This window comes from Talpa occidentalis, unplaced genomic scaffold (assembly GCF_014898055.3).
Source record: "Talpa occidentalis isolate TD23 unplaced genomic scaffold, MPIMG_talOcc4v2.1 talOcc4.18, whole genome shotgun sequence".
NCBI lineage: Eukaryota > Metazoa > Chordata > Mammalia > Eulipotyphla > Talpidae > Talpa > Talpa occidentalis.
Genome location: NW_023601851.1, coordinates 2,568,476 through 2,587,320, shown reverse-complemented (window position 1 = coordinate 2,587,320; position 18,845 = coordinate 2,568,476). Strand labels below are relative to the sequence as shown.

The window sequence follows — 18,845 nt, the reverse complement described above, 5'->3', positions numbered from 1 at the left end:
GGTTAAGGTCTGAGCAATATGAAGCTGTCCACAGTCACTGAAGCAGGAGTTCGATCCTGGCCAGGGAGTTGACCCACATAGCTCAGCAGACCTCTCCTGTCTCACCTGCAGCTCCCCTCAGCAGTGTATTTCAGCATATCCGCCTGTTTTATTCCCCATTCTGTCTTTGCTGAATCCTCTCACTCCCTGGACCTCTGGCCTACACCCAGTTCTTGTATGCATAAATATTGCAACAAACAAACAAACAAACAAACGAGCATAATACTATTAAGAATCATATCACACAGCCTAGGGAACTGTGGCCCCGGTTAGCATATCTCCTGACCCTCAAACACACATCAAGCTTATGAAATATTGATCCATTTTAGATTTTGTACAACGCTGTGGCAAAACACATATAGTCAGAGTGGTCTGCCATCTCTGCAAATGAAGAGAAAATAATTTGGCTCTGGTGTGTTCTTGACAGCACAATCGCATGTGACCCATAACTGTAAAATTCCCACACCTTCCAGGCAAATGATTACCAGTGCAACTACATTTGGCAATGATTATTACCCAACAGGCTTTAGAAATTCAGCTGCACCTGAAATTTTACCGCATCACCTTATGAAGCATCCACAGTGCACGTGCACATATATGTATACACATATGAGGGTACAGATGTTAAAATCATGCAAGAATTTCTCCTTTCTCCACCTTGGATGACCTCCAAGCATGTTTAAGGGCCCTGGGATAGTCCTTTAACATGATCATTTGAGAGCAAATTTGTGCTATTTATACCTGAGAGCCTCTCCAGCAGCTGGACTCACGAGGCTTTGCCATAGCAGCCAGTGGATTTCAGCGCCCAGGAGGCCATCACCACTACCTGACAGGCCTGCTGGCAGGAATCTGTAATGGCTGATGAGCTCATTTTATCTGTAACCAGATCGCAGAGACAGCACAAATATAAGGCTGGCTCAGAGGTGTGTCTTTGTTCCTGGGGAGACTGACAGCCAGAGTCAGAAGCCAAAGCCTGCACAGGCAGCTGCATGGCAGGGCAATTCAAGTGCCTGCCTTCTCTCCCTCGCAACTAGGAACTATTACAGCCAAGAGGGACCTTGGAATCATTTAATCCAAACTCCTAGATTTGTGAAAGGTTTGGCCACCTGCAAGTCACCTCCATCAGGTGGGGAGCCCCATCCTTCCAGCAGGAGAAGCAGTCTTTGCTCCCCACTGTCCAGATGTTCACACTTCTATGCCTCTCCCTGCCTGCTCTGCACACAGGTGCAACAGGGAGGAAAGGAGAGACTTGTGCTGGCATCTGGCACCTGAACCAGGTTCACTGCAGGACCTCTGAAGCAGAGGCAGTATGAGCTGGTAGCCAGGAGCCAGCCACCTGCAGGCACAAGCCACAAACCAACGGGGGACCAGTCACCGAAGCCCCAGCTTAATCATCATAGGCCCCATAGGGCGAGGCCCGCAATGCACCTGTGAAAACCTTCTGTGAACTGGAAGGGATCAACTCACAGGTGTTTGCAAATATTTTTTCTCAAAAGTGAAAAGCTACCTAGAGTTTTCAGACAGCTAGGGACATCTACTAGCTCCCAGAAACAGCTTGTCTCTCCAAGCCTCTATAGAAAAAGCCAGCTGGGACACACGAGTGTGCCCAGTGCTGGGGTAAAGGCAGGCTTGTGTGTGAAGCCAGGTGTGTGCTTGTGCAGTGCCTGCACCGGATCTCTTTAGACATCAACACACACCGTGGATCTGGCATCACAGGTATGAGTAAAGCAAATGGCAGCCATAGGCCACACAAAATACCATCTTTTAAGCACAGCACACATCTTACATTCTTTCTATAGAGATTCCACCCTCTCCCCTTTTTGAAAAGCTTTTATTCTATTAAATCAATGGTATTCAATTGCTTAACCCTAGAAATAATATCTTTTGTCTTTTTGTTTTCTTAATGAAAGTGATTTTGGTTTATGTTGTGTGTATTTGGATGTATGTACGTGTTTCTTGCTGGATTTCGTTTGCTTAAATTTTGAGGCTCTGCACATCTATGTTCATAAGGGAAATTGTTTTCTAGGTTCCTTTTTTGTGTTTTGTCTCTCTTAGTTATTAGCATCAAAGTAATACTGACCTGGAGGAAAAATAATACAGCACCACCCTGATTATTGATGAGAAGGGAAAATGGCAGACACCCAAATCTCGTGAAGCATCTGCGATATTTGCGTCACTTTTTTTCCCAAAGAAAGTTCAGGTAACAAGATAGGGGACAGCTAGAAGATCATGTTCTATCATTTCAGCTGTGCTGTCTACTCTTTTAGATCATCTCACACAAAGATTCCTTTTCACTTTAAATTGTTTCCCACAGTCGACCACCTTGCCAAGAGCATAGTAAGTTTATAGAGATGGGTTTTGCTACAAACTGGGTTGGAGGTTTTTGGGCTGTAACCCAAAATGAGGTTACAGAGAGAAACACATTGCTCAGTATAGCGTGTTTAAAAAAAAAAAAAAAAAATCTTTGTTATATTTTACATCGACGTTCATTTCTGTGCCATGTTTGTGTCTCCTCTCAGGTAGAGCCCCTGCAAAATCCCCTCCACCAAGTCCCGCTTGACCCGTCACCACACGGCCAGTGTAATTTAAATAGTTCTCCCGGGACAACCAAAACGCCACAAGCTCAGCCCAGCCCAGCTGATGGCAAGGATGGCAACCGAGTACGGGGCCTCGCATAGATTCTCACATCCTGGGCGACCCCCTGCTGGGAATACGCGCCAGCGGAAGCCCAGCGCTCACCAGAGCCCCGGCCGCTGACCCAGCCAGCCCAGGAGATGGGCCAGCGCCCCCCAACTCCCGGGAAGATAACAGCAGCCCCGCCAGCCGGGGGCAAGCCGCGCAGGAGGCAAGCAGCCTGAGAAGCAGGCAGGCCAGGGCACCGCTGCTGAGAAGCCCAGCAGGCGAGGGGCCCCTCGCCCTGCAAACTGGCAAAGAGCGAGGGCTCGGGGAATTGCCTCGAACGCAGGCAGCCCAGGGCCAGTCAGTCCAGGACAATCACAGCCGCCAGGACCAGACAAGGACCGCTCAGCCCTGGCCCTACCAGTGGGTTACCAGGCACCACCCTTTGATGACTGATATCGCAAGGCATAGTTAGCTGCTGACAGATCAACCCAGGTACCACTAGTTGAGGCTTGTGATCGCAAGGCATACCTAGCTGCTGACAGATCTACCGAGCACCAAGGAGGCCAGGCCTGACGTTGCAAGGCATAACTAGTTGCTGAATTAGCCCTGCTACCAGTTGAGGACTCATACACCACAAGGCATAAATAGTTGCTCACAGATCAACCCAGGCACAAGTAGTCACAAGTCCTTGCTGACAGAGCCCCAACAAGTCAATGATGTCCAAGGCAAAACATGTTACTGATAGATCAACCCAGGTACCACTAGTTGAGGCTTGCGATCACAAGGCATACCTAGCTGCTGACAGATCTACCGAGCACCAAGGAGGCCAGGACTGATGTCCCAAGGCATAAGTAATTACTGAATCAGCCCTGGTACCAGTTGAGGACTCATAACACAAGGCAAAACTAGTTGCTGACAGATCAAACCAGGCACAACTAGTTGATGACTGATGCGACAAGGCAGAACTAGTTGCTGACAGATCAACCCAGGCAGAAGTAGTTGATGAGTGATGTCATAAGGCATAGCAAGTTGCTGACAGATCAACCCAGGCAGTAGTTGATGACTGATGTCACAAGACATAGCAAGTTGCTGACAGATCAACCCAGGCACAACTAGTTGATGACTGACACCACGAGGCATAAAGGCTTGCTGACCCCAGGCCGGGCCCATCTAGCACATGACAGTCTGTTCACAGAAAAGAAAAGCCCATGACCAAGCTTCCTGGGTCAACAACTCAGCAACCAGGCTATGGCAGCCTGTGCCTGAGTCAGTGCAGACAAAAGCATTCCTTGAGCATGTCTTTGCAGATAAGGACACTCTGACAGCCCAAGGAAAGGGTTCCAGTTGGATGCAGCCTCGGGAAAAGAAGCCCGAGAACGAGCCCGTCCAGGCAACGGGAACGCGGACCAAGCATCCAGACACAGTGGCCAACGGGCCCAGGTTTACCGAGTGCATGACTGAGTCACACGGCTCAGAGTCCATGGCCAATCAGTGAAACCATCAATGGTAGATGCAGAACTAGCCCAGGCCCAACTAGTGAGTGACTGACCAGTCCAGGCCCAACGCATGGATGACTGATGCTACCAGCCTCGCCTACAGGACGACTGATCAGTGCAGGTATGACTGATGGGTGACCCACCTTACCGGGCGTAAATAGTAGATGACTGTGTGTGTCTAAGGGCAAGAACATCAAATGACCGACAATCCTGGGTCGAAAGCGTCCGTTACGCCCCAAACCCATTCAAGACTTAACCGATGGACAGTCAATGCAGAGAAAAACAGCCAATGAGCGAGTAGTCCCAGACAAAACACCCTGACAGAACAGGGAACAGGGGCCACGCCCAGGGCCGCTTAAGGGAAAAACTGTCCTGAAGGAACCCGTCTACAAAAAACTAGCCGATCACCAATCTGCCCTTGTATAACCAGTGGAGGACTGCTCCGTCCGGAAAGTGGGCGCAGAGACAAGCAGGGGATGCCAGACACAGGCAGGGACCCGCCGACCCAGGGGAAAGGGCTCATGGCGGAGGCAGACACTTGCTTAATAGTTGAGGGAAGATGAATTCCAGGGCAAAACAGTTGATGGCTGATCAGTGCAGGGAAAAATCAACCAATGATTGAAATATCTCAGAGTAAGCAAACCAAATCGTGGCTTCCATCTTTCCAATGGTTTTCAGTGAGTATCCATTGTCTTAGCTAGAAATCCTTCCAAAAGCATCCATACAGCCCTCATTATGCTTTTTTTCGTGTTACAAATGAGAAGCAACATGTGGTAGCGCTGTCTTTATGAGTGGATAGCACCTTATAATCCTCTTCTTGAAGAGCAGGGCCACTTTGGTCTTGTATCATGCACCAAGCTCCCCACACACACTGCCACAAAACTGGCTGATATTGTTTGCTCTGTGCCAGCACTTCCCTCAGCACCTGGCCCCACACTCACCATGTTCAGGGAATATCGTGCAGCCTCTGAGAGCTGTTTTAGGATATTTCTTAACTTGTCAGCATCCAGCTATGGATTTCTCTGTTTTCAATTCCTCATCCTTTTACTCACAATGCTTCTCCTGATGTAGTGCATTTGATGTGAGCATTCAATCTTGTCTTCACTGGATCAAGTACTAGATTGTGACTGCTGTTGTGTTTTGTTTATATTTTTCCCCAAATATTGATTTACTTATTAATACAAGCACTGGGTCCAGTTCAGGAGGGTGACAAAATTCACCAGAGCCAGAATAGGGAGCAGTACAGGCAGACTGACGAAATACACTGCTGAGGGGAGCAGCAGATGTGGTAGAAGAGGTCTGCACACCATGCGGGACCCTCTCAGGCAGCCAGGGATTGAACTGGCACTGCAGAGGCTGCGGGCAGCTTCTCAGCCCAGTGCTCACCCCTGTGCCACCAGGGGAGGCCCTAGGTTTTGTTTCTTTTCAGGGACTGACTCACAAATGTTTTGTTAGCATCCCCTACCTATTACTTTTCTATTTTTGCACTATTTCGTGCTGAATGCACAAATCGCATAGCTGAGACCTATGAGAACACAATGAAAATTATATGGAAGTTTTCAAACATGAAATTTACTGTTTGTCGGCTCTTAATCTTAGGTATTAAATGTCTGGGCCTGGTGCCTCTGAGAGGCAGATGTTCAGTGAAACGCTCTCTAACCAAAACAAAATGACTTAAAATAAGGATAGTATTTTGTTTTGTTTTTAAAGTCCATCAATATAGTGGCTCCAGAATCAACACACTTACCTGCTTAGTTTTTCTTCCAAAAGCATTTTTCCCCTCATTATTTAATTCATTTGAAATTTGTGTGTAAAAGTGTTTAGATATGGAAATGCATTTTTCAAATTAGGCTACATATTCACCAATGAAAGATCCCTTTTTTTTTTAGATTTATTTATTTTATGCAAGCACTGTGTATAGTCAGAAGCGCAGGAGGGTGAGATAATTCACCAGAGCCAGAGCAGGGATCAGAACAGGCAGAAGGACCGAAGTGCACTGCTGAGGGGAGCAGTGGGTGTCAGGCAGGAGAGGTCTGTAGCGCCATGTGGGACTCTACTGGTGGCCAGGGACCAGTGCTGCAGAGGCTGTGGGCAGCTTCACAGTCCAGTACTCAACTGCTGTGTCACTGGGAAGGCCTGAAAGGTGACTTATTAAAGAAAGTAGTACTGTTAGGGGTAAAGGATGTCCTGATCAAATTCCATATAGGCTTTGTGGATGCCACAAGACATCCATTCCATCAAGACACTGGAAACTACTAATCCCATGATCCCCAAAGGGAAGTTGTGAGGACTTAATGGCGGAGTTAAGCAGCCATTTCCTCAGTTTGTACATAAAAACCAGCAATGTGTTAGTGGGGTCAGGGCACACTTGGCTTGTGCTCTCCACCAGGCATGTTTGGTCTCTGCGGGTCTTTTGGGATTCCAGGTCAGTGGATCAGGTAGGACACATTTAAAACTTTCTCTCCCTCCTTTCTCCCTGAGTTGTACATTTCCACATTTCCCTTTCCCTTATAAGTAAACCTTTTGTTAACATTTTGTGTGTGCCTGTAGTGTAAGTCCCTTTTAAGCACATGGGTTGGCCCACAGTCAGGCAACCTGTTTTATATTGGGGTTGCCCTGTAAGCACAATCAGTTTGTTTCTCACTGATTACAAATGTATGTATTATGTGTGCAGTACTTAATGTGTTTGCCTGGTATGTGTGTGTATATGCATACCTCTATCAGTAATCTCTATTATTTACTATTTTTATTCATGTCACCAATATTATCTATTTTTATAAACTGGAATTTTATGTTGATTTTCAATTTCTGATAAATTACTGTGCACACACAAAAACAAATCACTGCACAAAATTTAGCACAATATCCTTTTTATTATTGGAATATAAGGATTGTTTCCTCCTTTCTCCACTCACAGTATTTTTCCTATAATGTTCTAAACTGTATGTATTTATGTTTTAATTAAAATCCAGAACAGTGTGTTATATTTGCATAAGATATCCAAGCTTTGTATTCTTTGCAGTTGTATAAATTTCTGTATATAAGTGCTAAACTTCTTTTTATTTATTCTGTAATAACTTATTTTCAAGTATTATCTGTTGATTTCTCTATTATTTCCTAAGAAAACAACCCATTGATTTGTATACTTAACATGCTGATTATAATATATCTGGAAAAATTTTGCTAGTAGTAGTTCAGATTAACAACTCTGAAAATAGATGATTTTGTCTCATATTCTAATATTAAAACAAACTTTGCCATCTTCACTTTGTTTTATTATCTAAACTGAACAGTTTAATAAGGGTGATGAAACTGATGTTTTAGTTCTACACCTAACCAAAATATCCATTTTCCAGCATTGTAATTAGATTGATCATTGACATTTTTGGCTAATACTATTTATATATTTAAGCACTTTCTTCACCCATTCCACTTAGAATTATATTGTAAGGACTAACTTACTTGGACTTTTCTTTTTTAAGTTTTATTATTTACAGTTATGTTGATATAAATCTGGAAAATTATTTTTTTCACTTGTGAATATTTTTACTTCATTATCATTTATTATTCTTATTTAATTATTTTATTTTATATTATTCTTACATCATTTTTCACTTTTGTACCATGTATGCATTTTCATTTTGGTTATATTCCCCATACAATTCCCACTCCCCCCCTTATTCTGACCCTAATCCCATTTCTCTTCCCACAGCCCCCTACAACAGTATGTCTCTGTTCTGTAGTTGCTTGTTGATTTTTATTTTTACTTTATTGCAATTAGTCTTCTTCTTGCTCCCTTAGGTTTTCTATGGGAAATTTGAGGTTTTCTAAATTCCTGCTATGAGTGAGAACATCCAGTATCTTTCTCTTTCTTTCTGGCTTATTTTGCTAAGCATGATCCCTTCCACCTCCATCCATGTTGCTGCAACTTGTATGAGTTTATCTTTTTTGATTGCTGAGTAATAGTCCACTGTGTGTATATACCATATCTTCTTGGGCATACAACACTAGTGATAAAGGGCTGATCACAAAAATCTACAAAGAGCTGATGAGACTCAACAAAAACAAAGTAAATAGTCCAGTCAAAAAATGAGCAGAAGAGCTAAAAAGGAACATCTCTGAAGAGGAAATACAAATAGCCAACAGGTATGTGAAAAAAAAAGTTCAATATCACTTGTAATCAGGGAAATGCAAATCAAAACTACAATGAGAAACCATCTTACACTACTGAGAATGGCACATAATAGAAAAAGAAACTAGCAACAATAAATGTTGGCAAGGATGTGGGTAATTTATTATTCTTAGGAACTACACCTGTATAAACTATCAATATTTTATTTAGAATTTTTCATTTGTGTTCAAAATAAATTTTATTTTTTAATTTACTATCCAATTTAAAACCTAATGTCGGGCCTCTCCGGTGGTGCAGCGGTTGAGTGCTGGGTTGCGAAGCTGCCCGCAGCCTCTGAATCGCCGGTTCGATCCCCGGCTGCTCCCCGGCCACCAGAGGAGGGTCCCACATGGCGCGCAGACCTCTCCTGCCGCACGCTGCTCCCCTCAGCAGTGTACTTCGGTCCTTCTGCCTGCTCTGCTCCCCGCTCTGGCTCTGGTGAATTCTCTCACCCTCCCACGCTTCTGACTGTACCCAGTGCTTGTATAAAATAAATAAATAAATAAATAAATAAATAAACAAACAAATAAATAAATAAATAAATAAATCTTTAAAAAAAATAAAATAAAACCTAATGTCATACTCGCAGTCAAAATAAATTCAGGTGATGGGCCTCCCTGGTGGTGCAGCAGTTGAGCACTGGATTGCGAAGCTCCCCGCAGCCTCTGTGGCGCTAGTTCCATTATTGGCTGCCCCCTGGCCGCCAGAGGAGGGTCCCACATGGCCCGCAGACCTCTCCTGCCGCCCGCTGCTCCCCTCAGCAGTGTACTTCAGTCCTTCTGCCTGCTCTGCTCCCCGTTCTGGCTCTGGTGAATTCTCTCACCCTCCCGCGCTTCTGACTGTACCCAGTGCTTGTATGAATAAATAAATAAATCTTTGAAAAAAATAAATTCAGGTGATTATGTCACCCCCAAATTTAATAGTCTGGCATAAACCTTTGAACTAAGGGCAACTGAGAAGCGCTAACCCCAGGAAGAATTATATGCTCTACTACTTTTGACTAAAACGAAAACAAACATTTCAAAACATCCTTCCTCCAATCATTCCAGAAAGGACAAGTCAGCCTGTAGAAGGGACCAAAGGACTCTAGCGAACAAATTCTGCAAACTTTAAAACCACCTTTCTTTAACCTGGCATTTCTGATAAGTTTACTTTGTTGAAGAAACTGAGTTGTAAGCCACACACTTGTTATTATCTTGTTAATTTGCATTTTATTACAGGGATCTCAGCCAAGAACTCAGAAGGGTTCAGGAGAAATTATGTTTCCTCTCCCTACATGATTTTTGAAGAAATTTGTACCACTTCTGTGAGTGTGCGCCCGAGTGCATTGTGCTTGCTCTGCAGGCCAGGCCCTCCAGAGACTCACATGAGGCCACCAAGGACCAAGTCAAACCAGACTTCGGAGGTGTGCCCAAGTGGCATCGCTGGCGGGATAAGTCAGCTGGCTTTTACACCTGGCACAGACACAAGGGAGGGAAGGATTGTCAGTGAGAGTAAAGGGCAGGTGTGGCGCACATCTCTGGAAGTGCTGCTGAGAGGGACATACATAAGCAAGCTCACAAGTGCTTCTGTCTCTGCATGTGCTTGGAAGGGGCCCAAGAGGTGGTGAGGAGAAAGAAGAGCAAGTCAGTTGGGAACGCTGCCTGTGCAGTCACCTCAGGGTGGGAGACAGGCAGGTCCCTGGAAGTGGCTTGGTTATCCTGAGCCGCTGTGGGTCTGGCTTCCAGGGTGGGCAGTAGCTGGGTGCACGCATGGGCCTGAGGGTGTTGTGTGATGTGGGTGTGTGTGGCTGTGGGTCTGCTGGTGTGTGTGGCCATGTCGAATACTGGCCTGAGGACGCAAGTTTGTGTGTGTGATGGGGTGGATTGCCCAGACCCCACAACGTAGAGCTCCTCAGGTTGCAGCTGAGCATTTGGCTGGAGCACTGCTGGTCTAGCAGCGGGTGGGGAGGGCCCTTAGGTGCCGCAGCCAGCTGGGACTCTGCTCCCTCTCTCTGTCCAGTCTGCTGGGGTTACTCTTTATTTTTGTTATTGTCTCTTTTGCTTTGCAGAAGCAATGAATTTGATGTAGTCCCAGCTGTTTATCTTTGCCTTCACTATCACTGCTTTGGGTGATATGTCTGATTCGCCTATATTTCATTCTATGTATTTTATGGTTTCAGGTCTTATGTCTAGTTCTTTACTCTATTTTGAGTTGATTTTTGTGTATGGTGTGAGGTAGTGGTCAAGCTTCATTCTTTTGCATGTAGCAACCCAGTTTTCCCAGCACCGTTTATTGAACAAACTTTATTTGCTCAATGCATAGTCTTTGCTCCTTTGTCAAAGATTAGTTGATCATAAATCTGTGGTTTTATTTCTGGATTTTCTATTCGATTCCATTGGTCTGTATGTCTGTTCTTGTTCCAATACCATGCAGTTTTGATGATTATGGCTTTGTAGCATAGCCTGAAATCTGGGAGTGTGATGTCTCCATTCCCTTCTTTTTGTTTCAGGAGAGCTTTGGCTATTCGGGGTTTTTGGTGATTCCATATGAATTTCATCAATAATTGTTCTATTTCTTTGAAGAATGACATTGAAATTTTGATTGGAATAGCATTGAATCTGTATATTGCTTTGGGTAGGATGGCCATTTTAATAATGTTTATTCTTCCAATCCATGAGCAGGGGATGTCTTTCCATTTCTTTGTGTCTACTTCTATTTCTTTTAACAGTGTTTTATAGTTTTATTTGTATAGGTCCTTTACCTCTTTTGTTAGATTTATTACCAAGTATTTGATTTTTTTTTGTTTCAAAAATAGAAGGGATTTTTTTATTTCTTCTTCTTCAGATTTATTGTTTGTGTATAGAAAGGCTACTGATTTTTGCGTGTTGATTTTGTATCCTGCCAGTTTACTGAACTGATTGATGAGTTGAATCAGTTTTTCTGTGGAGTTTTTGGGGTTCTCTATGTATATTATCATATCTTCTGCAAATAATGATAGTTTGACTTTTTTTTTTTTCCTATTGGATTCGTGTATGTCTTTCTCTTGTCTTATTGCTCTGGCCAGGACTTCCAATATTATATTGAAAAGCAGTGGTGAGAGTGGACATCCTTGTCTTGTTCCAGATCTTAATGGAAATGCTTTCAGCTTTTCACCGTTGAGAATGATTCTGGCTGATGGCTTGTCATATATGGCCTTTATGATGTTGAGGTATGTTCTTTGTGTCCCAAGAATTTCAAGGGCTTTTATCATGAATGGGTGTTGCACTTTGTCAAAAGCTTTCTCAGCTTCAATTGATATTATCATATCGTTTTTATATTTCTTTTTGTTGATGTGTTGGATAATGTTGATTGATAATCGGATGTTGAACCATCCTTGTGTCCCTGGCATGAATCCTACCTGGTCGTGGTAAATTATCTTATGGATACATTGTTGGATTATGATAGCTAAAATTTTGTTGACAATTTTTGCATCAGTGTTCATTAGGGAGATTGGCTTGTAGTTTTCCTTTTTTGTGTTGACCTTGTTCGGTTTTGGTATTAGTGTATTGTTGGCTTCATACAACATGTTAGGTATTATACCTTCCTTCTCAATTTTTGGAAGAGTTTGTGAAGGATAGGCACTAATTCGTCTCTGAATGTTTGGTAGAATTCATTTGTAAATCCATCAGGTCCTGGGCTTTTGTTTTTGGGGAGGTTTTTGATTACCATTTCAATTTTGTTGCTTGTAATTGGTCTGTTTAGGTGTTCTATCTCTTCTTTATCTAGCTTTGGGTGATTGTAGCATTGTAGGAATTTGTCCATCTCCTCTAGATTGTTGAACTTGTTTCCATATAACTGTTCATAGTAGTTACTGATTATTTTTTTGATTTCTGCTGTGTCCATTGTGATTTCTCCTCTTTCATTTATGATCCTGTTAATTTGTGCTTTCTCCCTTTTTTCCTTTGTGAGCCTGGCTAGGGGTTTGTCTATTTTATTGATTTTTTCGAAGAACCAGCTGTTGGTTTCATTGATTTTTTTGGATTTTTTTTTTTAGTTTCAATTTCATATATTTCTGCTTTGGTTTTTATTATTTCTTTTCTTCTGCTGTTTTTTTTTTTTTGTTGTTGTTGTTGTTTTTTTTTTCTAGATCTTTGTGCTTTGAGATTAGGTTGATTCTTTGAGTTCTTTCTTGTTTCTTGATGTGAGTCTCTATTGCTCTATAATTTCCTCTTATTACTGCTTTTGCTGCATCGATATATTAAGGAAATCGGTGTCCTCCTTGTCATTCAGTTCACAGAATTTTTTAATTTTTTCTTTGATCTCATTAGTCCAGTGGTCTTCCAGTAGTGTGGTTTTCAATCTCCATGAGATAGGAGAGTTCCTTCCCTTAGTTTTATGGTTTATTTCTAGTTTGATACCTTCATGGTCAGATAAGATGGTTGGTATGATTTCAATCTTGTTATCCTGTTGATGTTTGTCTTGTGTCCCAATATGTGATCAATCCTGGAGAATGATCCAAGTGTGCTTGAGAAAAATGTGTACTCCAATTTTTTTGGGGGGTTTAGTGTTCTATAGATGCCTGTTAACCACAAGCTCTCTAGGTCCTTATTTAGAGCTCTAGTGTCTTTAATTATTTTTTATCTCATTGATCTATCCATTGTTGATAGTGGTGTGTTGAAGTCTCCCACTACGTATGTGTTTTCTCTGATGTCTGTTTTCAGAGATGACAATAGTTGTCTGATATATTTTGGTGCTCCTTCATTTGGTGAATATATGTTAATGAATGTTATTTCTTCTTGAAGCATTGTCTCCTTGTTCATAATGTAGTGACCATTGGGGTCTCTTTTTATTTTTTTGAGTTTGAAATCTGTTTTTTCTGTTATAAGTATAGCTGTAACTGCTTTGTTTTTTGGTCCATTTTTGCTTGTAGGATTGTTTTCCATCCTGTAACTTTGAGTCTATTTTTATCTTTTGTAGCTAAATGTGTTTTCTGGAGACAGCAAAAGGTTGGGTTTTGTTTCTTAATGCAGCCTGCGACTCTGTGTCTTTTTATTGAAGATTTTAGTCCATTTACATTAGAGTTAAATTTGAAATGTTAGGATCTGTATTTGCCATTGTGTTTGTCTTTCCTTTGGTTTTATTTATTTATTCTTTTAATAACTTTTTTTTGTTTTCTTTCATTGTTATTCGTCCCTCTGAGGTTCTGGCTTTGGGACTCCTTTTAGTATTTTTTGGAGTGGGGGTTTAGTCATAATGGAATTCCAGTGTATCTGTTTGTCTGTGAAGGTCCTTGGTCATTCTTCATAGAGGAAGGAGAGCTTTGCGGTATAGAGTATTCTTGGTTGGCATCTGTTTTCTTAGAGTCTGTTGACTATGTCCCTCCACTCTCTCCTTGCCTGTAGTGTTTCTTCAGTGCAGTCTGATGGCAGCCTAATTGGTTTTCCTTTGAATGTTATCTGTTTCTTCCCTTTTGTCAGCTTCATTATTTTTTCCTTGTCCTGGATTCTTGGGAGCTTTACTATTATTGGTCTTGCCATATTTTTCCTTTTGTCATGGACGTTTGATGTTATTCTTGCTTCTTGTATATCAATTTTCATCTCCTTCTTCACATTTGTGAAGTTCTCTTCAATTATCTCCTTGAATATTTTCTCTTTTACTACATCTCTCTCCTCTCCTTCTGGGATTCTTATAACTCTTATATTTCCATTTCTCATGGAGTCAGGTAGTTCCCAAAGTCTTTCTTCGGTCTTTTTCCTCCATACTTCACTTTCCTTTTCTGTGCATTTTTATTTCTGTGTTGTTTTTTTTTTTTATTTCTGTGTCTTCAAAAGTACTTATCCATTCTTACATTTCATCTATTCTGTTTTCATTGCTTTTCTCAGAGTTCTTTAGTGTCTCTATTAATTCTTTGATCTCCTTCATTTCTTTTCCTTCCCTTTTTAGGGAATCAATTTCATTCTTTTGATCGTTGATTATTTTTCCCTTATCACTGTTATCCTTTATAACTTCTGTCAATTTTTTTAATCATGGCAATTTTAAATTCTCTTTCTGTAAGGCTCAGAAGTTCTTCCAAGTTACTGTCATTGCAATCTGGGTGGTGGTTTTCTTTTTGTGGTGTGCTTTTTTCCTGAGGAGTTGCTAGGTTGTGTGTGGTTCTTCTACTCCCTACTGTCTGTTTCTAATTTACTGTATGCATGGGGACACTGTGTTACTGGAACTGGCCAGCATCTTGTGTGAACTTCTGCACTCCCATCTGGCTCACCTGGGAGCCATCTGGCGGTTTCAAGCAGTCTTTGCTGAAGAAAGGTTCCTGTTCTAAAATGCCGATGCGGGGACACGCTTCCCTGTGCACCTGTCTACCCCGGCAGTGGGTTCCTACTCCCCCTCTGGGCTAGGGCTGCAGGCCAGAAGGGGCCTGATGTGGGCAAACTTCCCAGCTCACCTCTGTCTCCTCCGGGAGCCTTCTGTTTGTTTCAGGCAGTCTTTACTGAAGAAATTTCCCTGTTCTAAAATGGTGATGTGGGATGCACTCCCTGCACGCCAGGTCTCAGGCAGTCTTCTGCGCACCCAGTCTGCCCCGGCAGAGGGTGCCTGCTCCCCGTCTTGGCTCGGACTGCTGGCCAGAAGGGGCCTGGCGTGGGCGAACTTCCCAGCTCACCACTGGCTCCTCCAGGAGACTTCTGCTGGTTTCAAGCAGTCTTTACTCAAGAAAGGTCCCTGTTCCACGGTGTGTTGGTGATTTTATTTTCTGGTCACTAGGTGGTGCCAGATATCTCTCCTAGTGTCCTTGGGGAGCTGTTTTTTTTTTCACCCCGTGGGACGGGATACAGAGTGGGAGTGGTGGGGAAAACCTCAATGGCTTTGGGGTGCTTTGTCTGTCTTGTGCCCCGCCATTGTGGGGAACCCACACCCCAAATTTTGTGCCCCGGGTCTGAATTCCAAAGCCCTCAGGTCCAGGACGCGGGCTGTAGCCCAGTTCAGTGTCCACACAAATGGCGCCTTTTGCACCCAGCTCCCGTGTCTGGACACCAGGTTTCTGATTACTCAGTGAGGGACATTCACCTCAGTGAGTGCCCCCACACATCTCCCCGCAAAACTAGGTCGCAGGCATGGGCACTTTGGCAGCCGCAATCTGCATTTGCTTTTCAAGCATGCCTCTTTTCCGCACAAGCTTACCGGCTGGCCTGGGGCTGTTTGTAGGTCTCCGGGAGTCTTTGTTTTTCTCTAATGGTACCTGGAGCAGTTCACTCACCTCTGTGGCGATTCCTGCAGGGTTCTCCACAGCTCCAGTTCATGGGATGTGGTGGCTGAAATAGTTCCTTTCCACTCACAATCCTGCTTGTTGTGTAGTTTGTTCTTGTTGGTTGTTTTAGTTTTTTTGTTTGTTTGTTTTTTTCCCTCATTTCTGTTGGTCGGAGAGTGCCGACTTTGGGGTGGGGTAGGGTAGCAGAGTTCTGAGCTTTCCTCCCTTCTAGTCCTCATTTATGGCAACTTTCTTCTTCGGGTAGTTTGCTGGAGTCATCTATTTGTCCTCCGTGTCCCAGTTCTCACTGGGACCTGCCGCTTTTCCTCCCTATTAACTTTTTTTTTAATGGGAGATCTTACATGTAGCGTTTCCTTGCCGCCATGTTGGTCCGCCCCCCCTCCCGTAAAACTGCATTTCTTTTTTTAAAGCTTAATTAATTATGCATACAAGAACTGGGATTCAAGCCAGAGGTATGGGGGTGGTGAGATGATTCACCAGAAAGTGGGGAGCACAGCAGGTCAACCTAAGGAATCACACTACTGAGGGGAGCAGTGGGCTGACAGGAGAGGTCTGCTGTGCCATGTGGGTCAGCCATGAGGCTGGCCGGGGACTCACTCATGCTGCAGTGGCATGTGATAGCTTGATGGCACTCTCTTTAACCCTTGCACAACCAGGGAGGCTCTAAATTATGTTTGGGTGGCTGTTTTGGGAAAACATCTTCGTGCAATCATATATCACAAGCAAACAAAATTACATCCACACCTGCAGGTGTGGAGGCCTGTGAACAGTCATGTTCATGGAAACCATATGAAATTTATTTGAGAAATGGTTATTTTGAAAACATGTTTCCTCCCTCCCAATTGGATGTGTCTCCTGTATGTCCAAAGCTGAACCTCGGTATCACTGCTCCTGTCTGAGATGCTAAAGTGGGTGTTTTTCAGCCATCTGCCAGAGTAAACACTCAAGTCCATACAGAGAAACTGTTGTGCTTCTCACTGCTTACCTATGACTTCCTAGGACTTCTGATGCTTACCCGACAGATTTGACAGCAGTCCAATGGAAGTGTGAATGTGGGCTCAAGGCATGCAAAATATAAGATATCACATGCCTTGAAATCAATACAACCCCTTGGGACAGTTCCACAATGTTTTGAAATTGGACTCTCTGTTCATTCACCCCACAGACTCCAGAGGGACAGCCAGGGAGGAGACCTGCACTCTGGGTGCTGGGCATCTGCTGTCCACTCTTTCCGTCCCTGTGCAAGTGTTGACTGATCACCTGCCCAGGCCCCAGCGGCAAAGCCACACAGCTGATAAAAATTGTCCCAACAGATTGCAAGGGAGATTCATAAACAGTGAATGGTCTGATGGTCTGTCCGCTTCACTAGGCAAGTCAGCACTTCACTTTAAGTGCTGCTTATACTAATGAAAATGAAAATGGGCTTTAATCAAGAGAATCACACAGTAAGAAAAACTCCTGACTAGAGCCAAGGGGCCCACGCGATGGTGACATTTCATGTGTGTTGGCTTCTCTCACTATGCATGTTACCCTCTAGGAGAAGGCCTTTTTCTTTTTTATGAACTACTTGAGATGAGGTATACAACCCGTGGGCCAGTTACTCAGTCGTCTGGATCTCACCCCCTTTCACAAGAGATGGATGGGCTGTCGTTAAGCTTCTCCACTTTTTCTCATCCCAACCTGTGTGATGCTTTCCTTGACGACTTGCCAGCCTGGAAGAACCCAGAAGAACAGGCCAACAATTTCTTTGACCAGAGCTCACAAAGCCACCTCAGGCAACATACAGAAAATCATCCCCAAAATGAAATAAACATATTTAAAATTGCTTTCACAAAGGTAGGACCTAATTAAGAAGCCTCATTTCCAAGTTAGGCATTCTTGCACAGAAACTACTCAGCTCTGAATGTTTTGGTGTTCAGTTAAGTTTCTTGTGTCCGATTGCTGCATGAGGAGATCGATTGTGCTTCAAACAGAAGGACATGGAAATAAAGCAGCTCCAAACTGTTCCATCCATTCATTTCCTGCAGTCACAGGAATATCAATGCATACTGATTTATCAGAGAAAATCCATGTTCCCGCAGCTTATTCCAGTCTCCAGCTCTCTCAAGAACCATTTCTGGTTTACCAGACAAAAAGCACTTCTCCAGGTAATAAACGTCTTAGTAATCTCATTTTCCTTAGATAATGCGACATGCATGAATGTGTCTGTCAATATCATGAAGCTGTCAGGAGAGCTGTGGGGGAAGGGCACCCGCAGTGGTGAAGCACACTCCTCCTCCCAGCCATTCTCTGTTTTCCTGGGTCGTTCTTGGGCAAGGAGGTAACTTGGTGGTGTTTCCCATTCCAAGCTGACACTTTAGCTCCCATGAGCATTGACATGGACCTGTAGGAATGGTTTTACCTCTTCATGACTGGAAATCCTGCACCCAAGCAATGCACTCTCCTCAGCAGGAGGAGGTGTGCTGGTTGGGGTCCATCAGCAGCATGCAACAGCACATTTTGAGATCTGCCACCATCTTTGCACACTATACTGTGGTGTCTGAGCATCAGCAATGCCAGATCTTGCTCAGGTAGGACAAAGGTCATACCTGCCAGCCAGCAGGGATTAGCTGAGGTGGGGAGGGGATCATGAGTGTCATGGGTGTGGGGAAGGCCATGACTCCTGTTCTTCATTGTCTTCTCTCTTCCCACTCCAGTCTTGTCTTGCTCCTTCCACTTCTCTTTTCTCCACCTCCTGCTTCTTCCAGTTCTCTCTCTTTGTCTGTAATCTTGCTGCAAACTAATGGTCCTCCTCCTCTTCCACTCATTTCCCCCAAGAGGATTTATCCTCCTCTGTTTCCTCCTATCACTCCTCCCCTAAAGTATGCTGAAGCGCAGGAAAATCCAGTCACTCCTCTCTTGCCTGTTACCTTTCTTTAAGGCTCCAGTATTTCTGCAAAGGAATGTTGTTACTTGCAACCACAGAACCGGGCCAATTCTTCCTCCTTCCCTCCTTCCTGTAGATGTTTTCTATAATATTTAAGCACAATTTATGTAATGTTTGTCAAGTGTTTGAAGCCCCCCGCGGAAAAGCACTGTATTAACACCCTCATTGTTAGGTGATGGTGTTAAATTTCCATCAAATTCCCATCACCAAATGCATCCGGAAATGAGGGTCAGCCATCTGTCACCCCACTTAAATGCTTGCATTCTACAGGATTTTGTTGTGGGCCAAATGGAGGTGCCCGGCAAGCCTATATGAGCATTAGCACCTCGCTTGCAGGTATTCACCTTTTATATAAATAAAAAATAT

The 18,845-nt window shown here is 43.6% G+C and overlaps 1 protein-coding gene across 1 annotated transcript in view; it reads right to left on the bottom strand.

Annotated features, from left to right (window-relative positions):
- LOC119250816 (protein Shroom2-like) overlaps window positions 1–18,845 on the bottom strand; it is a 548,272-nt gene that overhangs the window by 225,268 nt on the left and 304,159 nt on the right. Inside the window, 1 exon segment of the mRNA XM_037518413.1 lies at window positions 6,873–6,887. Coding sequence (XP_037374310.1) covers window positions 6,873–6,887 — 15 coding nt within the window.